Genomic DNA, 25,145 nt, shown 5'->3' with positions numbered 1-25,145 from the left:
TCATATGCACAACCAAATACCATTTGTGGTAAGCAAATACTGCTTTCAGTATTGATATTGATATATGGAACCAACATTGTTAGGGTAGCCATCATAGGAGCCAACTCCTAGGGCTGAGGTCTCTTCGTGCCTCCCTAAAATATTTGAGGGGCTCCCCCCCAAGTTGATGGGCATTGCCATTCAAATGGTGTGTGTGTGTCGTGTCTTGTGATTGATTATGTGGGACGGGGCTTACCTGTACCCCCTATTTTATTCAAGTTGGCACTCTTGGTGGCTGTGTGCCCTACTTTTCAGAGGATGCTCCTCTATTTCCCACCCTGCACTTTTAATTACACCTGGAAAAGAACTGGCAGTCAGTAAAGTTGGAATAAAATCAGAGTGACATGATACTCCATAAAACTGACTCTGGTAAAAAGCCTCATAACTTCAGTTTGAACCAGCTGCATTTTTGATGCTTTTTGAAAGCAGACCTATATAGAACACATTGACATCTCAGTGTAACTAAGGGATGTGTTACCCTGACTAGTTTTGCTTTCTCCAGAAATCAGTGCAACTGGCATGATAACAGCTGGGCAAAAATAGTCCTGGCCACAATAGCCATTCAGTAACCTAAAGCACTGGATCCAGGAGTACCCAATTGCAGAAGTCGGCTGTAAATTACTGCATAGACTCTGTGAGGAGTCTGCCCTCCTCCCATAGCTGCCAAGTTTTCCCTTTTCTCACGAGGAAGCCTATTCAGCATAAGGGAATTTCCCTTAAAAAAAGGGAGAACTTGGCAGCTATGCCTCCTCCCCTCTCGCAGTTAACCACTGTTTCTTCAAATTATTGCACAGATTTTCCAGGGGGTCTGTCCTCCTCCCTTGGATTTTTTTCCTCCTTTGGTGGACTACAGCTCCCATCACATCCTTTGCCTTTAACACAGTAACTGGGGAATAAATTGTTTTGTCTGTTTAAATCAGACTGGATGTGTTTGATTTGTAGCTATTTTATGGAAATACCACTAAGATCACTTGTGGGAATAAATATTGTACAGTACTAAAATTCCTAACTTTTTTTAAAAAAGGAAAACCGTTATGACGATCATCCAGTTTAAGAATTCATGCAGTGTGCTTTAAGGAGATGACGGAAAACGTGCTGTAAGATGTTACACGCGCAGTAGCATTCCCTGCTTTTACGTATAAAATGTAGCTTCAACATACATGCAGCCTTATTTTTTAGTAGCGATGCTCTGACATCGACTAAGGGGCGTTGCCTCTGTTTGCCACGCCCCTTGTATAGTGAAAATCGCATCAGAATTTGACGCAAACAAAGCAATCGCCATCCGCATTCTACTTTAGTGATATTAGTTTTACGCCTGCTCTCCACCCTGTACTTTATCGTCAAAATTGTAGAAAGTTTTTTTCCACTTCAAGCGGGGAACCGGAACCAGCAACTTAGAACTCTTAACGCTAGCCGAGCCACAATTGGTGTTGCACGTTCGGACCCAAGTGGGAAACGATTCTCGGATAAACGGGGACCGGAAGTAGTATTGGGATTCCCGTATCGGCGCTGCACAACCGGTGTCCGCTGCTGCAGGTTTAGGGTTAGTACAGCGCGTGGAAGGAAAGTGTGAGGTACGGGGAAAGGGAAATGGGAATGTGCGTGGGGGATACGCTGAGAGTTGGGGCTGCGTAAGAAACCGTGAACAGCGGGAAACTTGAGGCGCACGGAGTTGATAACATGGTTTGGGGAGCCTGGGGCCATTTGAGCGGGCGGCAGCGTATGTGGAGGAGAGCTGGGGGTGTATCTTTCATTAGTATCCGGTGTCTTTTCCCTTGGGGCTCCGGAAGTCCAGAGCTACCATAGGAAAAAGTCCACGCCAAAGCATCATGAAAAACATAAATTTGTCGAAATGTAACGCTATCTCAATACTGTTCCAGAAATATTGTTCCATTCATAATGCAACAATTCAGGCCGAAGATTGAACTCCCGAATTCCAACTAAGGCTGCCGTCCTAGCCCCACATGCCTGGGAGTAAGCTCCATTGAGCTCAGGAGGACTTCTGTCTGAGTAGACATAGTTAGGATTGCATGTGACATTCTTATCAGGGAGTAGTGGGGCGATCTAAACTGCAGCCAGGCAGTAGTGGGAGAGGACAGATGGGCAGAGACTGTTGTTCACCGTGGCTTGGGCAGAAGGCAAGAGGGCAAGCAGAAACCTGCTCTGGGAACTGCTATAGCTTTCAGGTCCGATGCCATCAAGTGACTGCAGGAGTGGACAAAGCAGCAAATAAAGTCTATGTTATTCTGTGGGAAATCTTTAAGCCCTTTTTTAATAACAGGGATTAAGGTTTCTGCACGTATATTTCAGTGGCCCACTTTGCACATCTCATTATACCATAGTTTACAACAAGTAATGGTTTAATGTGAATGAGCTGCATCCTGGTGCAAATGGATCAAAAGTTCCCACAGCACTCCTACCTCATTCCTACCAGTGCTGTGCTGTGGATGTGGCTCTACGCAAAGCATGAGTGTACCCAAGATTTGTTGTAGTTACCCACTCATGTTTCATTTGTAGAGGAACAAGCCACGAGCCCAGGTTTGGATCACATAACTAGCCAGACCCTCACTTGTTTTGCCTGCAGTGCAGCAGGAACAGAGTAGGAATGCTGCGATAATGTTTGAGTACTTGCCATGGATGTAGCCAGGATTTTTGTGGTGGGGGCAGGCCTCAGCTATGTATTTTTATTGATTTAGAGGGGGCAGCTGCCCCCTTGGTTACGCCCATGGCACTTGTTCACTTTAAACTATAGTTTGTTTTAAACTTTGGTTTTAATGTGACATGCAAACCAGGCCAGCATCCCCTTCCTAATGCTTGTCTACCTCCCTATTTTAGAATAGTTGTTTATATAAACAGAATTGTTTATGATTTCTTATTCAACTTCTTTTTCTATTTTATGCCGTGTCTGGGCCTGGATACCATTATATATTGGACAGTGGGTGCAAAGGAGCTCTTTTATTTAACTCTTGCTAATCAAGTTTGACACCAGGCATGTGTTTTGGTTTGGCTAGATCTGCACATAGATGTGACTATGTTTATTTTTTTCCTCCTGCTTCAGAGATTCAGGTTTTCAAATAATTTGTCTGCTGTTTTTGACATAGACAGGAGGGAATGGCAAGAAGATTGATTTGTAGATAGACATATAGTGATAGAGATAGCGAGGAGCAACCATAGTAGACACAGACACATAGCTGACACAAAACATCCATCCACTAGGGGAAAAATAATAATAATAGTAATAATAATAATAGTAATAATAATAATAATTCATTGCGGTCAAAGACCAGTTCCCTAGGAGGAAGTCTAGAAACCATGTTCTAGGATTCTAAATCTTTATCAGATGCTGCCTGTGCTTTTCACATAATGCCAAATATCAGGTTCTGCAGTTTGGTGGAAAACACATGGGTGCATGGAATAAACAAAGCTCTGGTCATTAGTCCTATGGGTATAGAAGTTTCAGGTGCCTGCAAAGACTGTTGCAGGTCCTTGTATTTTCTGTAAGTTAACTGCATGGAGAAGAGAAAATTAATTCCTAAGTAAGTAAATATGTAAATATGTAAATAATAATAATAATAATAATTAGTATTATTTATACCCTGCCCATCTGGCTGGGTTTCCCCAGCCACTCTGGGCATCGTCGAACAGAAGTATTAAAATACAATAATTTATTAAACATCAAAAGCTTACCTAAACAGGGCTGCCTTCAGATGTCCTCTAAATAACAAGCAGTCTGTTGTATGTAGAGGTGGTCAACAAATTTTGCAGCTAGTTTTGTGAAGGCTAGTCTGTATCCTTTTGGTATTCACTTCATTTTTAATTACAGTATACCTTGTTTTTTCTTTCAGGTGACAAAATGACTACGGGAGCTGATGTCCGGGATATATTGGAACTGGGAGGCACAGAATCTGAGAACATAGGAACTATTAATAAAAAAGATATCATCAATTCTGATAAGGTACAAAAGGAGTGAAGAAAAAGGGATAGGAGGAGGAGAAGCTTTGTGTTTGTAATTCTAAGCTACTGTATATACATGCAACATGATCTTCTTTTTTTGGATCTTGCCAGCATGATTGCTGCATACAGTGATATTGTTTACCCTATTCTTGAACAAGTTGTGAGACTACATTCCTCTTAAAAAATAGAAAGAAAAGAGCAGATTATTTTTCTTTTTTGAAATATAATACGTTCTTCAGCATCCTCACTCTGTGCTGTCCCTATAGTTCTGCATTTGGGTGTCTAAAGAAATTAATAGATCTGTACCTGCTGGTGAAAGCACTGTGGTATCACTTCAATTTTGTTTCATCTATATACAGCATAAAGCTGGGATGCATAATTTGAATGTCCTTTTTGGACATAAGTAAAATAGCAATCCCTTCTACTTTAGTTAATGGTATTTACATTTTGAATAATATTCTTTACACTAGGATTTGCAGGGTCTCAGGTGGCCTCTCAGGCTATATTCACTGCTTTTTGCTGCTTCCTGTTTATATTTGCAGCATTGTTTACATTGTTGAGTATAAAAGAGAATCACACCTGCAGCAGAATGACAGAAATGTGGAGAGATGGGAGAATTAGGGAAAGTTGGTTTGTCTGCGGAACTTTGGGAGGTCTGGTTGACACTGAGGTATTGTCTGTCATCAAATAGAAATTCTGCTACCCTCTTAATCCCCATCTCCAGAATGTTCCCGCATTTTGAGAACTATGAGTAAAATAGGAAGTGAAGACTTTGTATGGAAGCAAAATACAAACAACATTCTCTTGCTGCTCATATGTATTTGTACCGAGAGTTTAAGCTTGACTAAAGTTAGATCAATAAAGCTGGATTGTGATGTTTTGAGGCATTGCATAGGAGAGAACAGATGCAATCTATCAGATGTAAAAATCATAATAAACAGAGACTGGTGTTTATTCTCTCACATAATATTGGTGTTAAGGTTGCACAGCCTTTGATAAAAACCTTATTTTTCAGAAAAAGTCCAAGAAGTCATCGGAAACCCTCACATTTAAGAGACCAGAAGGAATGCACCGGGAGGTCTATGCACTGCTGTACTCTGATAAAAAGTAAGTTTTGTTACCTGGATAGTTGGTGTTTTCCTTAAACCAACCTCTCATCTCCTAGGTATTTGGCAGGTGAAAGCCTTGACAAGTCTGTTCTTGAAAATTTACTTTCTCCAGCTTTCAATGCAGTGTTTTTACCTTTAGCCCCTTCCTAGTATCTATAACTTGCTCTACTGGAAGTGCTGTTTCAGCATTTTTGATCTTCATGATCTAAATGTGTGAAGCACTTTTGATATGTAAAAATTTCAGATGTTGAGGGCATGGAACCCCCCCGCCCTTTAAAAAGAATGTTGGGAAATTCTGAACTATTTACTGTCTGAAAGAGCTATAGCTTTTGATTCTGAATTTTCATTTTGGGTTCATGAACCTTAGACAATGGAAAGTTCACATGAATTGTAACAGATTTTTCAACTCTCACATGCTGTTTTGTTCCTTGATTTTATCTGTATTTTCAAACTTTCATCTGTTTGTGGTAGTAGATGGAGGAGAATCAGAAGCAAGTAGGGGCAAGAGATGTCAGAGGCTGGATTGTAGGAAGGCTGTGCTATTATGCCTTGCCTAAATTATGTTTTAGGAGCACTATGCTTAGTGGATTCCTAGATTGAATGAAAGAAGCAGATTTTCTGTATCCTGTAATATTTGAAAGTCCATAACAGGAAACCATGGTTTTCCATTACGAGAATGTGCTGTGATTAGCCTTTAGCTTGTATTTATCTTCTAAAAGGTCTCTTCCTTGCTATGAGGAAAAGTGACACCTTAGAGGTGATTATAAGACCTACTTTTTAGTTGGCTTTCTCATCTTTTGTAGAGGAACTGAACAGATGGGAATAGATGGTCACTAGAGCTAACCTTGCTGCCTAGTGAGCCTTTAATGATCCCACCAGCTCCATCTTTTATAGCTTCAAGCATAGAGGCATCCTATTCCTGAAACATACTTGTTCTTGGGATCTGTCCTAGGAGATCTTTGGACATGCTCGTTTTTTTAAAGGTCTAACATTTGTCATTGTTTTTTTTACCACTTCCTGCCAGTGAACATGAACAGCAACTTGAGGAAGTGGAAAACCAGGCTCTATGTCAGCAGCAGCTGCAAGCAGAGCTGCTACTAGCCAATGCACATCCAGGCTAAATAACGGGGGGGGGGAGGGGACTGATTGTACACTCTGTATCTCACTGGCCTATGTTCACATAAGAGACTAATAAATTGTGACCCTCTTTGGTCTGTGGAGCTTTGGGTTGAGTCATGAGCGTGTAAGAACAATCTACAGTACAGTATACAGAATTTTCCTAGCTTTACACTGATCTTTAAGCATTCCTCAGAGATCATAGAAGGGGATTCAATATGCAAAATGAGCCTCATGCAGACAGTAGGTTCCATTAATTTGTACCTTGTCTCTGTTTCAGGGATGCACCTCCCCTTCTTCCAAGTGACACAACGCAGGGCTACCGCACAGTCAAGGCAAAGCTGGGATCTAAGAAAGTGCGGCCTTGGAAGTGGATGCCTTTCACCAACCCTGCTAGGAAGGATGGGGCCATGTTTTACCACTGGAGGAGGGCAGCAGAAGAGGGCAAGGATTACCCTTTCGCCAGATTCAACAAAGTATGGAGGCTTGATCAGAGCTTGTATTAAGTACAGAGGCTTGAACAGGGCTTGTGAAATTGTGCCAAAGTATCTCAAAGGACATCTCCAAATACCCTCTTTCTTTCACTTGCTATCTCTAGGTTTAATTCCCATACCAACTTCAGAAATGTAAGACTGATTCTGGTATCACAGGACATTAAACCCCGCAGCACTCTTTAAATTCTTTAAATACAGTCGTACCTCTGCTTATGTATCCCTCTGGATACGTAAACTTTGGGATGCGAACGTGGCAAACCCGGAAGTCTTTTTCTGGGTTTCACCATGCGCATTTGCACAAAATGCTCTGCGCGCATGCACAAAAGCGTTCCTCCGGTTGCGAATTCATCAGGATGCAGCCGGACCTCCGTAACAGATCCTGTTTGCAACCGGAGGTATCACTGTATTTGAGTCCTGTGGGGCATGTGCACTGCTACTTATCAGTGTCCACACTGAAAGACCTGATTTGAAAGGCATCTAAGTAACATTGGGTAGTGCCTCAAAGCCACAAGTTAAAGTTAGCATGAAAATGTCATGAAAAGTTAGCAACTTTTCACTTAGGAGCGTGCAGATGTGAACACACACACCAACACACAAAATTATGTGAGGGCAGATTGGACCAGGAGCATTGCAAACTTTATTATACTGTAACATGAGAACCTGAACCTGAAATTCTTTCCAGTAGAGTTGGCACCCCCAGCATAGAGTTGAACATTTGTTGGATGCCTAAACAAGGTTTGCACTTCTGCTTTCTATACTTCTGATGGGGTGCCCCGAGTGGAGGTTGTGTAGGAGAGAGGCACATTCCTCAGATATGATTAAGATAAGATAAGATATCTTTATTGTCATTGTCCCCTTGCGGGAACAACGAAATTACTCGGTTGCTACATCCACTCAGATAAAGCATTCCGCATAATCCAAAATTACACCTGTACATCTTCCCCCTGTGTTATGGTGAAAGCAGAAAAAGTAGATTATCAACTGGGAACACACCTGTGACTATTCATATCTGTTGTATGTAGTCCCTTTAGCCTAAGGAGATAGCATTGAGTAAAGGTGCAATTGCCCCCAAGATTGAGGGGGCCCGCCACGTGTGACATCACATGCGTAACGCATGTGCAATGTTGCATTGTCTGGAGGAGGCTGAGTGCTCTGAAGGAACCGGCCACTAAAGCTGCACCACATTTGGCTGTGTGCTCAGCCTCCTCTGCCCCTTAAACATTGGGGGCCCAGCACTGAGTAACAGATAAAATTAATGGATGGAACTAGCGGCATCCACTTTATCACTTGGGTGGCAGCAAAGATGGGATGTGGGAAATAAAGCTTATATTTTGAATATACTATATATTCCTGCATACAGGACTACTTTTTAACCCAGGAAAATCTTCTCAAAAGTCAGGGGTCGTCTTATACGCCGGGTTGTATTTCTTATACGGCGAGTATATCCCAAACTCTATATTTTAACTGGAAAAGTTGGGGGTCGTCTTATACGCCCAGTCGTTTTATACGCTGGAATATACAGTACTTGTGATTTGGGCATAGAAGAAGGCAACTGGATTTCTTTCCTGTGAAATCATGGGTTTGTTTTACTTCAGAGTAATCCTGCTAGATGAAACAATCCTGCATGTAGATGAGGGGGAGCCTGTTGTGTGAGCCGTCTCATTCAGTCTGTTATTTCCTTCTGCAGACAGTGCAAATTCCAATTTACTCAGAACAGGAGTATCAGATGTACCTTCATGATGATGCTTGGACCAAAGCTGAAACAGACCACCTCTTTGACTTATCCAGACGGTTTGATCTTCGCTTTGTGGTCATTCATGACCGTTATGACCACCAGCAGTTCAAAGTAGGTGCCTGTCAGCTAATACCATCTACAGTGAAGTTGCCATGGTGCAGTTTGTTGAATAAAACTTATTTCCAGTTTAAGGATCTGCAGACATGGACTATGCAATGTGCTGGTTAAAATAATACATGCCTGTTAAGGGTTCTTGAATTCTCTTCCTGAAGTTTTGTGTGAAACATTATAAACACCAGCTGCATTGGGTAAGAGACTTACAAAAGCAAGGGAAAACTGGGTTGTTAAGCTCTGAGAGTCATCTTAACAGTGTGTATTTGAAGGTGGGATGGCTAGGACAGAATAGGGATTCTGTTGGTGTACTACCCACCCTGTCACTCAGCTGTCTCATTTCCTGAGCTAGCAGGGGTAGTCTTGGTGTTGGAGTCTTCTCAGCTTGTTGTGCTGGAGAACTTCAACATTTGTGCTGATGTCTTGTCAGGACTGGCTCAGGTTTTCATGCCATGACAACCATGAGTCTGTCCTAAGTAACATCTGGTCCTACCCATGCTGCAGGGCACATTCTGGACTTGGTTTTCTGTGCTGGATTGGATTATGGTGATCTTAGCATGGAGAAACTTTCTGTTAGTTCCACTGTCATGGTCAGATCACTCCTTGGTGGAGCTTAGACTCGCTTAGTGTGTGGGTGTGATTAAGATGGTCCGCCCTAGGAGGCAAGGTATCTGGAGTGTGTGTTGGCATCTCAGATCATGGATGAGTTGGATTATCTAGATCTATTTCAATCTGGTTTCAGGCCTGGTTATGGGTGAGAGATGGCTTTGGTTGCCTTGGTGGATGACATGCCAGGAATTGGTTCTGCTGGACTTTTCAGCGGCTTTCAATACCAACCTGGGATGCCTTGTTGGAATGCAGCTTGGAGCCACTGTTTTACAATGACTTTGTTTCTTCTTAGAGGGGTGAACCTAGAAGGTGTTGCTGGAGGACTTCTGTTTGATACATTGGCTCTTGACCTTTGGGGTCTCTCAAGGTTGTGTTTTGTCCCCCATGCTCTTTAACATTTACATGAAACTGCTGGGAGAGGTTGTCTGGAGTGTTGAAGTTCAGTGTCATCAGTATGCTGCTCTATTTCTCCTTTCAACCTAAATTCAAGGAAATTGTCTTGATTCTAAACCGGTGATGGACTGGATGAGGGTGAACAAATAGAAACTTAATCCACACAAAACAGAGGTGCTCCTGGTCAGTCAAAAGGCTGTGCTGGATGGAGTTGTACTCTCCCTGTAGACACATGTTTGCAGGTGGGTGTGCTCCTTTTTTCAGCCCTGGGCCCCCTGGTTGGGAGCCTCCCTTACTCCAGCAAAGGAACAATAAGCAAACCACATTAAGCTCCCAGTAGCTCCTTTGAATCCCCACCCTTACTTGCCCTACACCTGATGTCATGTGCAGGTCCAATGAGAAGAACTAAGTAGATTAAGCTAGAAAAATAATTTTAGGGTTTCTACTGCTGGGTAACTAATTAAGTAAGGTGAGATGGAGAGTCTTAGTAAAGATGTTGCCATGGAATCAGGGGACATGGAACAGAGGATTTTGGAGAATGGCTATATTTTTAATAAAATTGTATTGGTGAGGGAAGATCCCAGAATATGCAGTCTTGTCTTGATTTGTGATTATTGAATGAAGAGCAACAAAGCCTTGTATGTAGCATGGGACCACCGTCTTGTGTTGTGATACCTAGGCCCAGATGTTACTGTCCAGAGAGCCATAAGTTATTGGATGCGTTGCAGATACTGTACTGGAAATAAATAAAACTATTTCCTGTGATAGAGTTTACTCATTGGTGCTGATTACAATCAATTTCCTAACATTTCTCTGATGCTTTGTTCATGTTGCATAACTTTAAGCTATTTTTTTCATGGTGTTAGATTTCTTTAAGCTCAGTTGTATCCTTGTTCTCTCCTTAGAAGCGGTCAGTGGAAGATCTAAAGGAGCGCTACTATCACATCTGTGCCAAGCTGGCCAACATCCGTGCTACCCCAGGCACTGACTTGAAAATCCCTGTTTTTGATGCTGGCCATGAAAGACGCCGGAAAGAACAGCTAGAGAGGCTGTATAATCGGACACCAGAGCAGGTAATGTCAGGAAATGTTGCAAGGCAGCCTGGCCTCACATTATCTTACACTGGATCTGTAGCAATAGCTCATCATTTCTGGGTACTCCCCAATGCCCTTCAGAGCTGCTAATGTGACTCCTGTTGCAGGTAGCGTGTAGTAGGTGCACCTGCCATCCTTTAAGCGTGATTTATCAAGTAATGGGCATACACATATTAAGTAATCAATGTGAATGAGGGAATAAGTACTAGAAAACAAAATGTGTTAAAATACGTTTTATTTGAGTTTTTTCTGAGAAGGATAGAAGTGTAGTGCTGATTACGCTTGTCAGGTTCTATCTCTGGATTTCAGACCATGCATTTAGCATATTTTTCTTTTCACTAATGCAGTGGTGTTCACACTTTTTTCAAAGAGGGCCAGATTTGATGAAGTGAAGGGCTGTGAGGGCCGACCAAAGGGCTGACCAAAGTGGTTGGCCTTTTTTTAGGATTGAAATTGTTGAGCTTTTTAAGGGTTGGATTAGGCGGGCCAGATTAGGTCCCTGAAATGGACTTTGGACATGCCTGCACTACTGCATGGGTAATTGCATTACCTGGAGAAAAACGGTTGCTTTCATGAAACACCCTGGACACGGCATCTTTTTGTAGCTTGTAGTTTGGTGGTGAAGGTGCTGGCAGCAACTGCCTGATCTGGTATTGGCTGAGAATGTTAATAAACATTCATATTTCTGAGGAAATGAAACAAAGTGAAAGGTAGGTTTGACTGTGTTAAACACACTCAGAAAGCTCTGTGAGCAGGTGTATCTGTGGGGGTATAGCTAGGGCAGCCTGTGTGCTGAAAATGGGGGAAGGGGCCAAGAAAGGAAAGGCAGGGACTTGTAAATTATGTGTGGTGGAAGAAAGCGAGACTGTGAAGAGCCCTTATATAGGCAGGAGATAAGAAAAGAGAGACAATGCGATAGTGACATTAACAATGTAGAATCTATATACTACAGTCTACTATATACTGTATATTCTGGCGTATAAGACGACTGGGCGTATAAGACGACCCCTAACTTTTCCAGTTAAAATATAGAGTTTGGGATATACTCGCCATATAAGAAATACGACCTGGTGTATAATATGACCCCCAACTTTTGAGAAGATTTTCCTGGGTTAAAAAGTAGTCTTATACGCAGGAATATACAGTACATTGTGAGAGCTTTGGAATCTGATTGGCTGTGGAATCTACTGTTTCAAGGCTTCATGAGCCTTTAAAAATTGCTTGGGTGAGAACATTGTTGCTGCTTTTGTCTCTCTAGTAGTACCCAGGCCCGGCTCGCCCATTGACTCCAGTGGCGCAATGCACCATGGCGCCTGGGCAACCAGGGGGGCGCTGAGGGGTGCCCCAGCAAGTGCGGGAGCTTTGCGGTGGCCTCCCTTTTTCCTCCACCAGCCGCGCCGGGAGAGCAGGGAGGTAAGCGAGCGGAACAGGGGCTCTAGGACCCTGTTCCGCTCTGCAGCGCCAGGGTCATCCCTCACCCCGGCGCTGCGTTTCATTGGTAGAGGCGAAGCCACATGTCAGCTCCTCTACCAATGAAACGCAGCGCCCTGTTGGCGGGAAGAAACCCCGACGGCTGCATCCTGCACTCACCCAGCTGCATCTCTGGCCGGCGTGCAGAGCTCGGCAGGCGGGCCACGGAAATGGCCCGCGACACTCAGAGGCGGCCCGGCCGCGAGCAGCTCCTGTCGCGCCTCAGCAGCACCCGGTTGCTTATCCAGCGGCCTCTGGCACAGCGCGGCTGTGAGGTGCGGGGGCCGCCGTGAGTTTCCCTTCTTTTCTTTTTTTTAAGCGTGTGGGGGCGCGCACGCCCGAGGGATCCCTGCACCAGGGCGCCCAAGGACCTTAAGACGGCCCTGGTAGTACTGTATGTTACTTGGTTCCCAGAAGACCACAGGACAGGTGAAACCCAGGCCAGAAACACATCTGTTGCCATTAAGTGTCCCCTTTGGATTGCTTTTCCAGTCATGTTTCCTTTTCACCTGTAGGTGTCAGAGGAGGAATATCTAATCCAGGAGTTGCGGAAAATCGAAGCCAGGAAGAAAGAGAGGGAGAAGCGAACACAAGACTTGCAGAAACTCATCACCGCCGCTGACACCACTACTGAACAAAGACGTGCAGAGCGCAAGGCACCCAAGAAGAAGCTGCCACAGAAGAAAGAGACGGAGAAGCCTGTAAATATATTGTGCCTGCCCTCTTTGTTAGGGCTCAACCTTGCCATTTGTCTGTCACGGCCTGGGGCAGGCAGGGAGTGAGGGGTGGTTTGCCGGTCCTCGCCATATAAGCATTGTTTCTGTGTTTTTATTTGTTTCTTTTTAGACCCTCATATCTCTTGGGGTGTGCAGAAAAGTTGGGTTTCAATCATATTGCAAGCTGCAGAGGGATTTCGGTTAAGCTGGAAGGACTTGAAAGTGCTGCACTAGGAAGGAGAGAAACTGGACTCATGCAAAGCCCTCTCAGAGAGCAAGCAGTTCAGTGGTTAGTGAATACACAGCAAGGAACTTGCTCTTCTTTGTGCCATGCAGCATAGCAACACGGGGGGAGATTAAGGAAATTTGAAAGAAGCATATTTTTCAGCTGGTTTCTTCTAAAAAATTACAATTACAGGATGAGGTAGTGGTCAAACTCCCTTCTCGGGTTTCCCAGAGCTTCTGGGTCTGGCATAATTTACAGGCTTGCAGAGGAATTGAAGCTCTTCTAATCTAGGCTTAAGCCAATATTTTTGAAATGTTAAAAGAGAATGATCTTTAGTTGATGTTCCTGCCCTCACCTAGAACAAGTGTTTTGATGCCTTCCTAAAACCTCAAGATGGTAGGTGTAAGTGGATAACATAAGGACATTGACATTCATTTATTTATTAAGAAAAAATTATATACCACCCACACATAGAACACCAAGGTGGTGTACAAAAAATACCAATGCAAATGCAGTGCCTCTTTGCCTCTACCTTTCCTATGTTCAGTTGTGGACTTCTTACTCATTCTATGAAATATTAGACCACAATATGATTTAAAGGTTGTGAGTGGTGGAACAACAGAATGTCTTAATAATATATGAAATATCTAGCACTGTGTTTTATTTAGAATACACTGTGGAATTACCACATTGACACCATGCAGTTTCTGGGGAAAGGACTCTGCCTTTCAGATGGCTGTAAGGCGTGAGATGAGTAGGAAGAAGCCACTACACACTTAAAAAAAGAAAAGAAAAAAAAGTGTGCACCACTTTGTGTCACTACAGGCTTACTGCTTGTTAGGACTGCTCTTCTGACTTGGGTTGGGCTGCCCTGAAGGTTTGTGGTTTCAGTTTCCCTTTGCCTCTTAGTCAGTGCACTTAGTCAGCCAGATTGTTCCATGCCATGCAGCATGTGGAATCAAAAATAGCCGCTCAAAATGCTTGAGGCGTGTTTGGCTGTCTCCCCCGGTATTGCCTGGGGCCCTTGTGCCTGCCTATAGGTAAGCACCTCAGGGCTCCTGAAGGCAGCTTCTGTTGTTGCACTAGTGCTGTTTCAACCATGACAGAGTCCATTAGGAGTCAATTACCAACTGTAGCAGGGAAACGTGTGTGGGGTTTTCTTGGGGAAAAAATGCATTTTAACTAAGAATTTGAATTGAGGGCTGTATCAGCATCATCTCAACAAAGGGAAGTCATTTACCAAAGAGTCAATTGAGGTTGAAGCATTTACAGCTCATGCTGGCGTGTGAGGGATAGCAACCTGTTTAATTGCTCTGATGTGAGGTGAAGACAGACTGTGCAGTGTGGGAGGGAGTTAGTGTGTCCCTCATTTTCATTAGGGATTAGGCAGATAATTGTCAAGGGGAGATGATAGGGGCATGCCCAAAACTGCTCCTGGATTTTAACTCTTTGGTGAAGGGCCAAATGGTAAAGGGAATTTGTCATATTATCTTCCCTCCGGTGTCCTGAAGGGATAGAATAACTAATTTGTTGTAATCAACACAGTTTCCTGGGCTGTGAATGGGGGCTTTCCTTTGTTTGCAACGTGGAAAACCAAATTGCATAGCTTCAACAGGTTAGGTCTTGGCCAAACACAAGTAAGAAAGTTTACTGCTAAATGATGGGAGATAATTCCCTGCTCAGCGAATTATCTCAGTGATTATTGTACTAGTCATCAGTATTTCCTTGGGTTCACAGAATATATCAGTTGTCTCATGGATGATCCACGGTATTATCTCTTTACAATATTGAAATTTCTGGGTGGAAAGGCTTTTTTTTTATTAAAAAAATACATGTTCAATAGAATGATGTTTTGGACTGGTGACAATTTTTCTTTTGAGAAGCGTATATGTATCCAAACATATATGTATCCAGCTCAGCCCCTGTCTTCTGTCTTCCAGTCAGCTTTAGCAGCTTCCTAGGATTACTATAGCTCCCTTTTAATTAAGTAAGAGGCAAAGATAGAGGGATCTGCAATAGAGCTTATTATGCTGGGTTTCTTTCTTCCTCTGCTGAGGATATGCACACACGCTTTTAAAATTATAGCTTAATTGTCCAAGAATTTATTGTATTGAAGCATTTGTGAATCTGCAGTGTTTAAACAGCGGATAAATTACATGCTTAGCTTGTAATGGGAAAATATTTGGCTAGAAGAGAAATACATTATTCCTGGTGAAAAATGCAAGGCACTATGAGATGGGTATATTTCCCCACAGCATGAAGTTCATGCAGGGAACAAATGGCTAGAACAAGAATAGTAAAGTTGTTGAGTACAAATGGTACAGAAGTTAAATAGTTAACGGAAAGTGATACTAATCCTGGTTTATTGGCTGTATACATGGAACAGAAAACATGCAATGATCAGGTGGGGAGAGTTTAAAGATTCAGTGGACGTTTGGGTTGCGAACGTGATACGTGCGGGAGGCATGTTCGCAACCCGCAGCGCCGCATCTGCGCATGTGCTGATCGCAATTCAGTGGTTTTGTGCATGCGCAAAGCGTGATTTAGTACTTCTGCACATGCGCGGACGGCAAAACCCAGAAGTAACCCGTTCCAGTACTTCAGGGTTCGGCGTGGGATGCAACCTGAAAAGACGTAACTTGAAGCGGACGCAACATGAGATGTGACTGTATTCTTAAACAAATCTTAGATTCTCAGGATTTTGAGAAGTCATAACTTTGCATTTCAGAGTTGTACTCCAAAATATATCCACACTTGGGACCATGGGTTTTAAAACCTTCTTGCGTCCAGGTTTGTAGTTATACTAGTGTGTTGTGAGTTCTACAGGTCAAGACTATAAGGTTGCATTCAGTGTAGTGTTAAGGTGAATGTTCTGTCAGTGCAAGGGTTTCAGGTAGCAATGTGCATTCTACTGTATGCAGCATAGTAAAAAGATTGAGGCTAAAATAATCCAGAATGGATCAAAGCAAACAGATTTTAAACCAGTGAGCAAATCAATGTGGTGATTGACTAACTTTGTGTAAAATGATTCATAAAAGTAATTTTATCTATTGGAGTCTGTTTTCAGGAATTGGGCAAAACAAAGATGTAAAAGTTAAGCCAGATTTTGGAGACCTGGGAGACCTGAATAGCATTCTTACAGTCCTAGCTAGTGTGAGGCCCTGTAGATTTTAGCCTAGTAAAATCTTTGTGGTTCATCCAGAAGAGACTGCTGTTAGGGTAGTGCTGCTTTTAAGGACAGTGTCACATGTTATGTCAGTATAGTTTGGGCTATTTTTTTTGACCTAGCGCTATGAAACCCTTTCCATGTCTCACTGGTTGTTTTAGATGCAATTTTCCTGCATAATTTTCAGTACGTTCCTAGTACAGCTAGATTTGTACTAGCATAAATTGTTGATATCTTAATATACCAAAGCGACCTTTGGCAATTTAAAAGGTATTAAAATTAATGGGTGCAGTTCTCAAAATCCATGGTTTCCCCCAGTCTTCCTTAGCAGGGCCATGCAATTGTACTAAGGAGTTCTGTCCTTCTTAGTGCAGACATTGACAGCTGGCTCTCTGTCAGAGTGTGGTCTTTGTACATCCTTTTGCATTTCCTTTTCTCAACATATGCTGTCTCTTTCTCTTTTAGGCTGTCCCAGAGACTGCTGGCATCAAGTTTCCGGACTTCAAGTCTGCAGGTGTCACACTGCGGAGTCAGAGGGTAGGCTACTATGTTGGTCGTTGGAGCCCTGTGTGGATGCTTGATTGCTTTCATTTCCTTTTTATTCTCCCTTTAAAGCTGTTAAAGGTCCATTGGAGTCTGGGCTGTAATATCAATGTGGGTTCTGGCTGGTCTCAGAAATAATAGCTGTGTGTTTGCACTAGAGGCCCACTAGAGGTGCCAGTTGTGCATGGCTGAACTTGTTTCTTTGCTCCTTAAGCCTCAACTCTTCTGAATATGTCTCTGCGCTCTTATGCTTCCATCTGAGGTCATGTTACCGTGTTTCTCATATTATAAGACATGTCTTATATTTATTTTTTCCTCAAAAAAACACACTATGGCTTATTTTCAAGGGATGTCTTATTTTTTTCCTCCTCCTCCTGCCGCAGCCGGCATTGCTGCTGCGCCTATCACTATGTCTTATTTTCGGGGTATGGCTTATATTCCTTGAATGCTTAAAAATCCTGCTATGGCTTATTTTATGGGTATGTCTTAAAATATGAGAAACAGGGTATCATGCCTGATAATGGGACCCCAGCAGAATATGTAGCCAGGAGAAGAGTCCTGGGAAAATCATTGGGAATGGATCACAAGCTAGCTTTGTCTTCTGTGAACAGCACTGTTCCCATGGGTAGTTTTAAAATAAAAATTAGACACCTGGATTTTGCAGCATTCTTCATGAGAAGAAGCAGTTGGGACATGTAACTAACTTTCTGCCTCTTTTGAAGTTAATTGGAGGGCATTTTTATAATACAATGTTAACTTGGCAAATAACTTTCTGTTTCCCCATTCTCTCTCCCCCCCCCATTTACATAATGGTTCTTTTTATAAAAGATAAACAAGGCAAAGGTGTAAGGTGCAGCTTAGGCCCACTCACTGCCCAGCCGTCTCCCTGCCTGAGCTGACAAAGCTGGTTTCAGAGGCTGTGTTGAGGACTCCCAAACTGTTGGTTCTGGGGGACTTCAACATCCATGCTGAGGTAACTGACTCTGGGGTGACTCAGGGCTTCATGGGGCTGTCCCATCATGTCATTGGCCCAATGCTTGAAAGTGGGGGATATTGACACAAGTCCCTTGTCATGGTCAGATCACTTCCTGTTAAGATTTAGACTTTCAGAACCTTTTCCCCTCTTCAGAGGCAGGGGACCTATTAGGATGCTCCGCCCTCAGAGGCTGATGGATCCGATGGGTTTCCAGTCAGCGCTGGGCGATTTTCCAGCTGATATGACCGGTGCTGTTGTCAAAGCCTTGGCTGACCTCTGGAACATCTGAATGGCTCGGGCTATTGACATGATCGCACCTGCTTTGTGGAGCTTGCTTGGCTCCCTGTTATACTCCAGAGCTTAGGGTGAGGAAACAAGATGGGAGATAGCTTGAATGTGAATGGAGGAAAACTCCAGTTGAATGTAGCTGAACACTGGTGAGGGCTCATCATCGGGCATACACAGTGGCAGTGAAGGCAGCAAAGAAGGCATACTTTGCTTTCTCCATTGTATCCCTGTTGGACTGTCAGGCAGAGCTTCTTGCAGTCTGGCCTGAAGGAGGTGATAGAACCAATGGTAGCTTACTGTGACTTGTTTGCAATGCATTTTGAGGACAAAATCACCTGCATCTGTTGGGATCTTGAGTCCACAAGTAAAACATATGAATTTCAAAGGGTATCCTGAGCACTGTCTAGACCTGTTGTATTGGATGAATTTCAGTTTGGAAGGCTTGATGTGGACAAGGTGCTTGGATTGGTCAGGGTGACCATTTGCGCTCTGGACTCTTGCTCCTCTTGGCTGATAAAAACTAACAAGGAGGAGACAGGTGATTACTGCTTCCTTGCGAGAGGAGGTGGTCCCTGCCTGCTTGAAGGAGGCAATGGTGAAATCATTCCTCAAGAAACCCTCCCTGGATTCGGAAAATCTTAAGTAACTACCAGCCAGTTGTCAAGCTCCCCTCCTTGGACAAGGTTCTTGAGCAAGTGGTTGCAGATCAGGTCCCTTCCTTGTTACTGAGCAAGCTAATCAATGATGGCAGTAGGAATACAGTAGGAAGAGCAAATTGGCTACAGTGCATATATGAGAAATCTGTTGCTGACAGTAGGTTAATTGGTGTAACTTTGGTACATGCCTTGGAATGCTGCTTGGAGCAGAAGCAAGGAGGTGAGTAGCTATGGCTTGGTTCAGCCTTAATAACAAACCATGGTTTGTTTGCTATGAGCATGAGCCTTGGTTTTACATGGTCTTCCCACCCCTTTGCAAGTGAAGAGAGGAGATTGAAAGCTTCTGTTCTAAACTGCAATTTCTTGTTTTGTCCAAACCTGAAGAAACTGTAGTTTCCCCCACTTCAAAGATCTTGAGATGCCTAAAATTTAAGTCCATAGTCATAAGGCAAGACTGGTTGTTGGTAAATCTAGCTCCATTACTGGGATATGTTGGCATTAAATATCACCATTGTTTTGGCTAGGGAATCACTGGGTGAAAAGATATTGGGTGATGAGAATTGGCCTTTGACCACTCATTTAACCTTGTCTGAGGTCCCAGTTCATGTATTAGGAGTGTAGCACGGCTGCCATTGCTTTGTAATTGGATCCTTTGCTTCGCTGGCAACATTCAAAGGGTAGAACAGCATAGAATGGGGGGATAACATGCTAAGTTAACATCAGTGCACTAGTGCCCAGCCATTCCTGCAGCCATGCTGTATCCACAATATCTTAATTGGGCCTCTTGTCTTCAAGGGTTAATAGTTTTCTCTACGCTGCTGGCACTCATGGAGTCTGGAGGCTTTACCAATATTTGTGTGGCATTTCCAAAGCTTCTGCAAGTGATTGTGATTCTAAGTGTTGGCCTGGATTGGAAAAAGCTGGCTTTATTGGGCTGTTATTTCTGCCAGTATATTCTTTGGTGCCAGCACTCCCACCTCTGTTTTTGATTGACAAGGTTTGGAGATGGTGTGCAGTGTGACATACGCAAAGGTGAGCAGACATGGAAGCCCTGGGGAGCAATTGGGAGAGGATTTGTTAACTGCCTGGATTAAGTCCTCTTTCTAAACAGCTTGTTCAGATTTTCTTCTGCAGTTTGTTGCAATGGAGAAGCAAGCGGCAGCTTTGTATCTAAGATCAACATGATGTTTTCTGCATAATAGTGAGGGAAACGATTTGCTTGAATATCATAAAAAAAACCAGTGCTCCCCAAGTTCTGGCTTAATGAAGATCTTACAAATTAACAGATTTGTTTGGAAGTGCCCTAATAATGTCCTGTACTCTCTTTCCTACTCCTGATAATTTCCTTAATTCGATAATAGTCTTTTAAAGCTTGCAGAGTAACCAAGTGCTGGCAATCAGGATTTTAGAGAAATTTGAGGGGGGGGGGGAGCAGTTGTCACTACACGTTCTGTACAGATCTTTTGCTTCTACAGTTAATTATCAGAAATTAACAGCTGAATTTGGTTTTCAAAAGACCAAACCTGATCATTGTAGTCCTTAAAGAATTGAACAAAAGCAATCTTCCCTTCCTCAATCTAGACAGTAGTCACTTTGAAAAAGGGGCAGTTTTGTATGATTCAAATATATTGTGTGCCAGTGAATTTGAAATGTGTGCAAAAATTTCATATCTCCCCTCACTTTTTTGGGGGGAGAAATTAATTTATTCTTGTAGACTTCCATGCTGCCAGCTTAGAATAGAATGAAGGCTTTAAATTTGTGTTCTCTCTGAATGTGGACTTTTAAAATATATATTTAACCTTAATATTCCCTCTGTGTTAATATACATTTTGTCAGGCAATTTTGTTGATACATTTTCTTGCTACCCTATCCTCCTCGCTAAAGAGAACATTGGCAAAGAATAGGTGTGTGTTTGGGTTCTGCTTTGGGGCTCTTGCCCTGAGTCTTTGGGATGAGGCAAGAGGTCTGGACTCTAGACTGCTAAGTCTTTGATAATGAGGCAAAAACAGTAGGATAAAAGAAAGTTCTTAGCAGCCTCAGAGCCAGGGAGCGCACTGGGAGATGCTGTGGCGCAATTGTTTAGTTCACAGCTGGGCACCTTCTACCAAGAAAGGCTTCCAGCCGGCAGTTTTACTTGTTACCTGCTAACTAGGATCTTGTAGACAAATTGGTGGTCAGACCAATTAAAAAGAAATAGGGGGAGAGGGAGCTTTCATTCCCATTGATTCACACATCCAACCTCACTGGCTTTTAAATATTTACTAGCCAACTGAGCACTTTTTTAGCACTGATTAATGAGGTACAATCTACTGTGGTGCTTGCTTTCTCGGAGCACGGGGATGGGGTGGGGGCTAGGATTGTACTACGCATTCAAGATAAACGAGTATTTTGGTCAAAGCTTGGCACGAGGGAGGGGGGCGGCTTAGGTATGTGTATATATTAAATGCATGTTCTCAATATTTGATTTGTTTCGCTTTGAAGCGGTTGTGTGCGCTGCCTGTTTACTCTTCACCAGAGGCCCTTGGCCATGCGCCTTCTCTCTGACATTAATGCAGAGCCAGACCTCATCAGTTGCTAACGGGGGAAACATCTGTCTTTCTTCGCTTGATCAATACTGTCCCTTCAGAGGCCGAGCCTTGAAAGCAGTTACATAAAATACCAGTAATATTTATTTGGATTTGATAAATTTAATTACTTGGAACAATTAATAATTTATCTCTTTAGTATTGACTGTGCTGCAAGGCATTTTGGTGAGATAAGCTGATGGTAATCAGCACCTTCTTATTAGCCGGAAATTGTATGTTGCCACGATGGGAAAAGACTTCCAATGGTTAGAAAGATGAAGTGTTCTTGTTGCTTTTACTGACACATTCATGTAGTAACAGCGTGCAGAGCTAGACTCCACTACACAAATGTGTGAGATAATAGCTTGGGACATGGAGCACGTGGCAAGATGGGCGGAAAGTGTGATTTGAATGTCATCTCTGTTTTACTAACAGATATTGAGCGCTGAAGCAATACAAGTCAGAAGTATTCTTCTAACCCTTCATCAGTATGTCCAGTACTGCGGTGGTTCTCAAATCTTTTACTTATGGGAGACTGGTTGTAAAAAATGTGGGGCTTGTGTAATACTGTCATGCCAATGGATAGGATTTCCTCTCCCCATCTGCTCCAAAGGGTCTCCCAGCTCTCTGGAGGAAATTTGGGGAGATTGCAGAAGGAGGAAAGGAAGGGTAAGCAGAAGTTTTTGTCGTGTAAGTGTGATGCCTCAAATGGCTGTCACCCTTGATTAATTGAAAGATGAGATTTCATAAGCTAAAGCTCCTGATCACAAATGTACCAAATGCGCAATGAAGGATGTACAAGTGTGCATGCACCCACTTACTCCCTGCATTTGGGGCCAAATTTAAAGTGCTGGCTTTTGCGATTGAAGTCCTAAGTCCAGCCTGAGCTTTATGATCAGTTATGGGCACCATATTTTCTGAACTGTAGATTAGAGGCTAATGGGTATCAAGAAAAGGGCCTTTTAAGTGGTGATCCCATAGTTATGGAATATGATCATGCCCCCCACCCATGAAGTGACTTTTACTTGCTTTCATAAAAGGATCCTTAAGATGTTCTTATTTTAATCAACTTTTAAAATTCTTTTTTAAAAATAGTTGTCTTTTACTTTAAATGACTTAATTATATGATTGAATGCATATGTTTTATTACTGGTTTTATATGCTGCCTTGGGAGGACAATTGTCCTGCCAGGTGGGATGTAAATCTTTAAATAAACAAATACCTGAATTACTAGTTTTGCTAATAATATTTGCATATATATGTTTATTAATTCTGCCTATAGTGGACTTCTGAGATTTAGCTATAGGCAGAAGGTTGGACATTGAAAGGCTTCTGGTCCTTTAAGAATATTGGGTTTGGGGCATGTACCCATGTAGTAAGGTGTTAAGTTTTGCTAGAGACCATTATTTGCCAGAATTACTTCTAGCCATGTGCCAGATTGCTTAACATGGCCTGGAAGTAATTTTTGCAAAGTAATCTTGGAGGAATTTGGTTCCCAATCAGAGTCAATCTTCCTGTGATTTGCGTATAGTAAAATGCAGCTGTGAGTGAAAGAATTTCCTTAAAAGTGAGCTGTCATTACAAAAATAACCTAGACTCTACATAAAGGAAAGAACAGCTGAAAAGCGTAAATACTTTGCATAGCTGTGAACAATCAAATACTAAAGGAAGAACTTTACTCAACCTGCAGCTGTGACTGAAAAATGCCAAGAGGATGTTGGGTCACATAAAGGAAGGGAAACCCATATGGAAAATATCCTAATGCTCCTGGACAATTTGATGGTTCCCTCTTATCTGGGTAATGCCTGCATCGCTGCTCGCTTTATCCTTCAAAGGAAATTACTCAGTTGGAGCTTGAGAAGGTGATTTCACAACCTCCTTGGGCAGCCTGTTCCATCGCTGTAGTGATCTGACAGGAAAACCTTTCCTAATGGATGACTTAAATCTAAATGCTTTTAATTGAAATCCTTTGGTCTGTGTCTTATTCCTAAAAGACAGGGTGAGGAAAAGTTATCTCCATCTTGGGAGTTGAGGATGGAGGTGGAAACCCACCAGGAATTCCTTTCTGTGCAACCCTCACTGAAATGAGATGAAGTTGCACAGACGTACAGTATTTGTGTGTAATGCCCATTGATTCCAGAGCCGCTGGCTCAGAACCCAAAGTGGATCATGCTCTGCATGTGAATCTTTAGATATGGTTACAGTAAATCTAGGACAGCATAAAAATGGCTGATGGTATGCATTTAGTAGATTATTGTTTTACAATAAAGCTTGAAGAGTGGCAGACGAAAATCTGCCCTTTGATCAGGTTTAAATACAACAGAGGATGGGCTCACTTCTCTAGGGTGAGCATAGTGTGGAATTTAAAGCCAGTTTGGACACTTCTGTGAGTGAAAAAGAAAGCAATTCAGGGCTTGAGCAATTAACAGGAAATAAAAAACTCTAGTTCCAGGGAAGTTGCTAGTACCTGATTGGAAGCTGTAGAAAAAAGAAGACAGATTTTCTGATACTTGTTGCTGCAAGAGTCTGGCACTTTTGTTTGAATGCTTTGCAATTGGACCATGGACTTCTGTTGAGCCCAAATGTGGTGGCACTCTCCTTGCAGAGTTTTATGAGACCTAAATGTATCTCAATCAGTGTATCTAAAATTCGGAGCAGGCTTAAGGAAAATGGTAATGGTTTAAATAATATGCTCATAATAGCCCTTACACACATGCTTACACATATTCTTACAGTGTCTGGTAGGATCCTCAATCATTGTGGCATAGAATCATTTCATTGTAGCATAGTTTCACTTGGCCCCAGGCCTGAGGTTCCCCACCCACAGCTATGTTAGGCACCTACACTGTGGCCATGTGAATAGCAAGTGGGGTGTACCTGTTTACTCAAACTTTTTAGTTTTTAAACAACTGACTGTTTTAGCTCTTCTATTTTTTAGTTGTCTTTGTTGGTGTAAGAACATATGCTTTGTTTTACTGCTTTTTTTTAAATAAGAGGGCTTGGAAGTGTGCCAGGTGTGAATATTCTTGCCTGTATTGATTCATTGTCTTACTCTGGCAACTAGGAGGTTGTTTACTAGTCTGCTCCCTGCCAGTCTCATTGGTGGTTCAGGGAGAAAGTCCCACCTACTTGCCCCTCTGCAAACTTGCTCTCTTCTTCCAGTCACGTGGCCTTGATTCATATATTGGAGTGTTGCCCTTTTATTTATTTTTCTCTTTCTGCACAGTTCATGCATTTACTGGTTGTTTATAGCAAGGACAAAGGCTCAGAGTCCCTAAATCAAAAGTGATGCTGGCATAATTATAAGCACAAGCTGGCGTTGCAAAGAGGGCTGCAGGGAGAGGTTGTCAGAAGACGGGAGAATCCAAGATATATTAACCTCAAAAATTCCAGCTAATCACTTCTTCAATGTGAGCAATCCATTTTTTGAGATATTATTATTTGGGGACTTTAGTTAATAATAAATAATTTTAATAGATTGTTACAAAGAGGGAGGGCCTGACACTACATGCTTTTCAAGAATCCTTCCATTGCACTTGCTTAACAATGAACTTTATCCGGTGTTGCAGAGGGGTGCTAAGGGAAGTACTTTGTTGCCTAGTGGAAAACAGCAGGTTGTGATCGGCCACCTTTAATCTAATGTTGCTCCTGAAGGCTTTCAATCTGCCATAAGTCCCAACATGCAGTGTTGCCCTTTTGAGCTGAGATGTGTTGCAAGATACAGAATGGTCGTTTCAGATATGTAGCCTGCAGATTCCATCTAGGTGGCTAATGGCCACCAACATTTTTTTCAGAAGCATCTTTGTCAAACTGATTCAGCCCTATAGTTCTGTGCCTCATCCCAATGTTTTGCTTCCAGCACTATCCAGTCAAAGAGCAATGCTAA

At 42.6% G+C, this 25,145-nt stretch overlaps 1 protein-coding gene across 2 annotated transcripts in view; it reads left to right on the top strand.

Annotated features, from left to right (window-relative positions):
- The first annotated feature begins 1,477 nt into the window (after positions 1 to 1,477).
- The window catches only part of DMAP1 (DNA methyltransferase 1 associated protein 1), a 33,286-nt gene continuing 9,618 nt past the window's right edge, over positions 1,478 to 25,145 (top strand). The window contains exons 1-8 of one of the 2 annotated variants that reach the window (XM_035121852.2): positions 1,478 to 1,613; positions 3,885 to 3,994; positions 5,009 to 5,100; positions 6,499 to 6,694; positions 8,400 to 8,558; positions 10,466 to 10,633; positions 12,640 to 12,825; positions 16,698 to 16,769. In XM_035121852.2, coding sequence (XP_034977743.1) covers positions 3,893 to 3,994; positions 5,009 to 5,100; positions 6,499 to 6,694; positions 8,400 to 8,558; positions 10,466 to 10,633; positions 12,640 to 12,825; positions 16,698 to 16,769 — 975 coding nt within the window. In that variant the 5' untranslated portion in view covers positions 1,478 to 1,613; positions 3,885 to 3,892. The remainder of the gene's footprint in view (positions 1,614 to 3,884; positions 3,995 to 5,008; positions 5,101 to 6,498; positions 6,695 to 8,399; positions 8,559 to 10,465; positions 10,634 to 12,639; positions 12,826 to 16,697; positions 16,770 to 25,145) is intronic. The other variant, XM_035121853.2, reaches the window with a different exon arrangement.

This window comes from Zootoca vivipara, chromosome 7, assembly GCF_963506605.1.
Source record: "Zootoca vivipara chromosome 7, rZooViv1.1, whole genome shotgun sequence".
Taxonomy (NCBI): Eukaryota; Metazoa; Chordata; class Lepidosauria; order Squamata; family Lacertidae; genus Zootoca; species Zootoca vivipara.
This window is presented reverse-complemented; position numbering and strand designations above follow the sequence as displayed.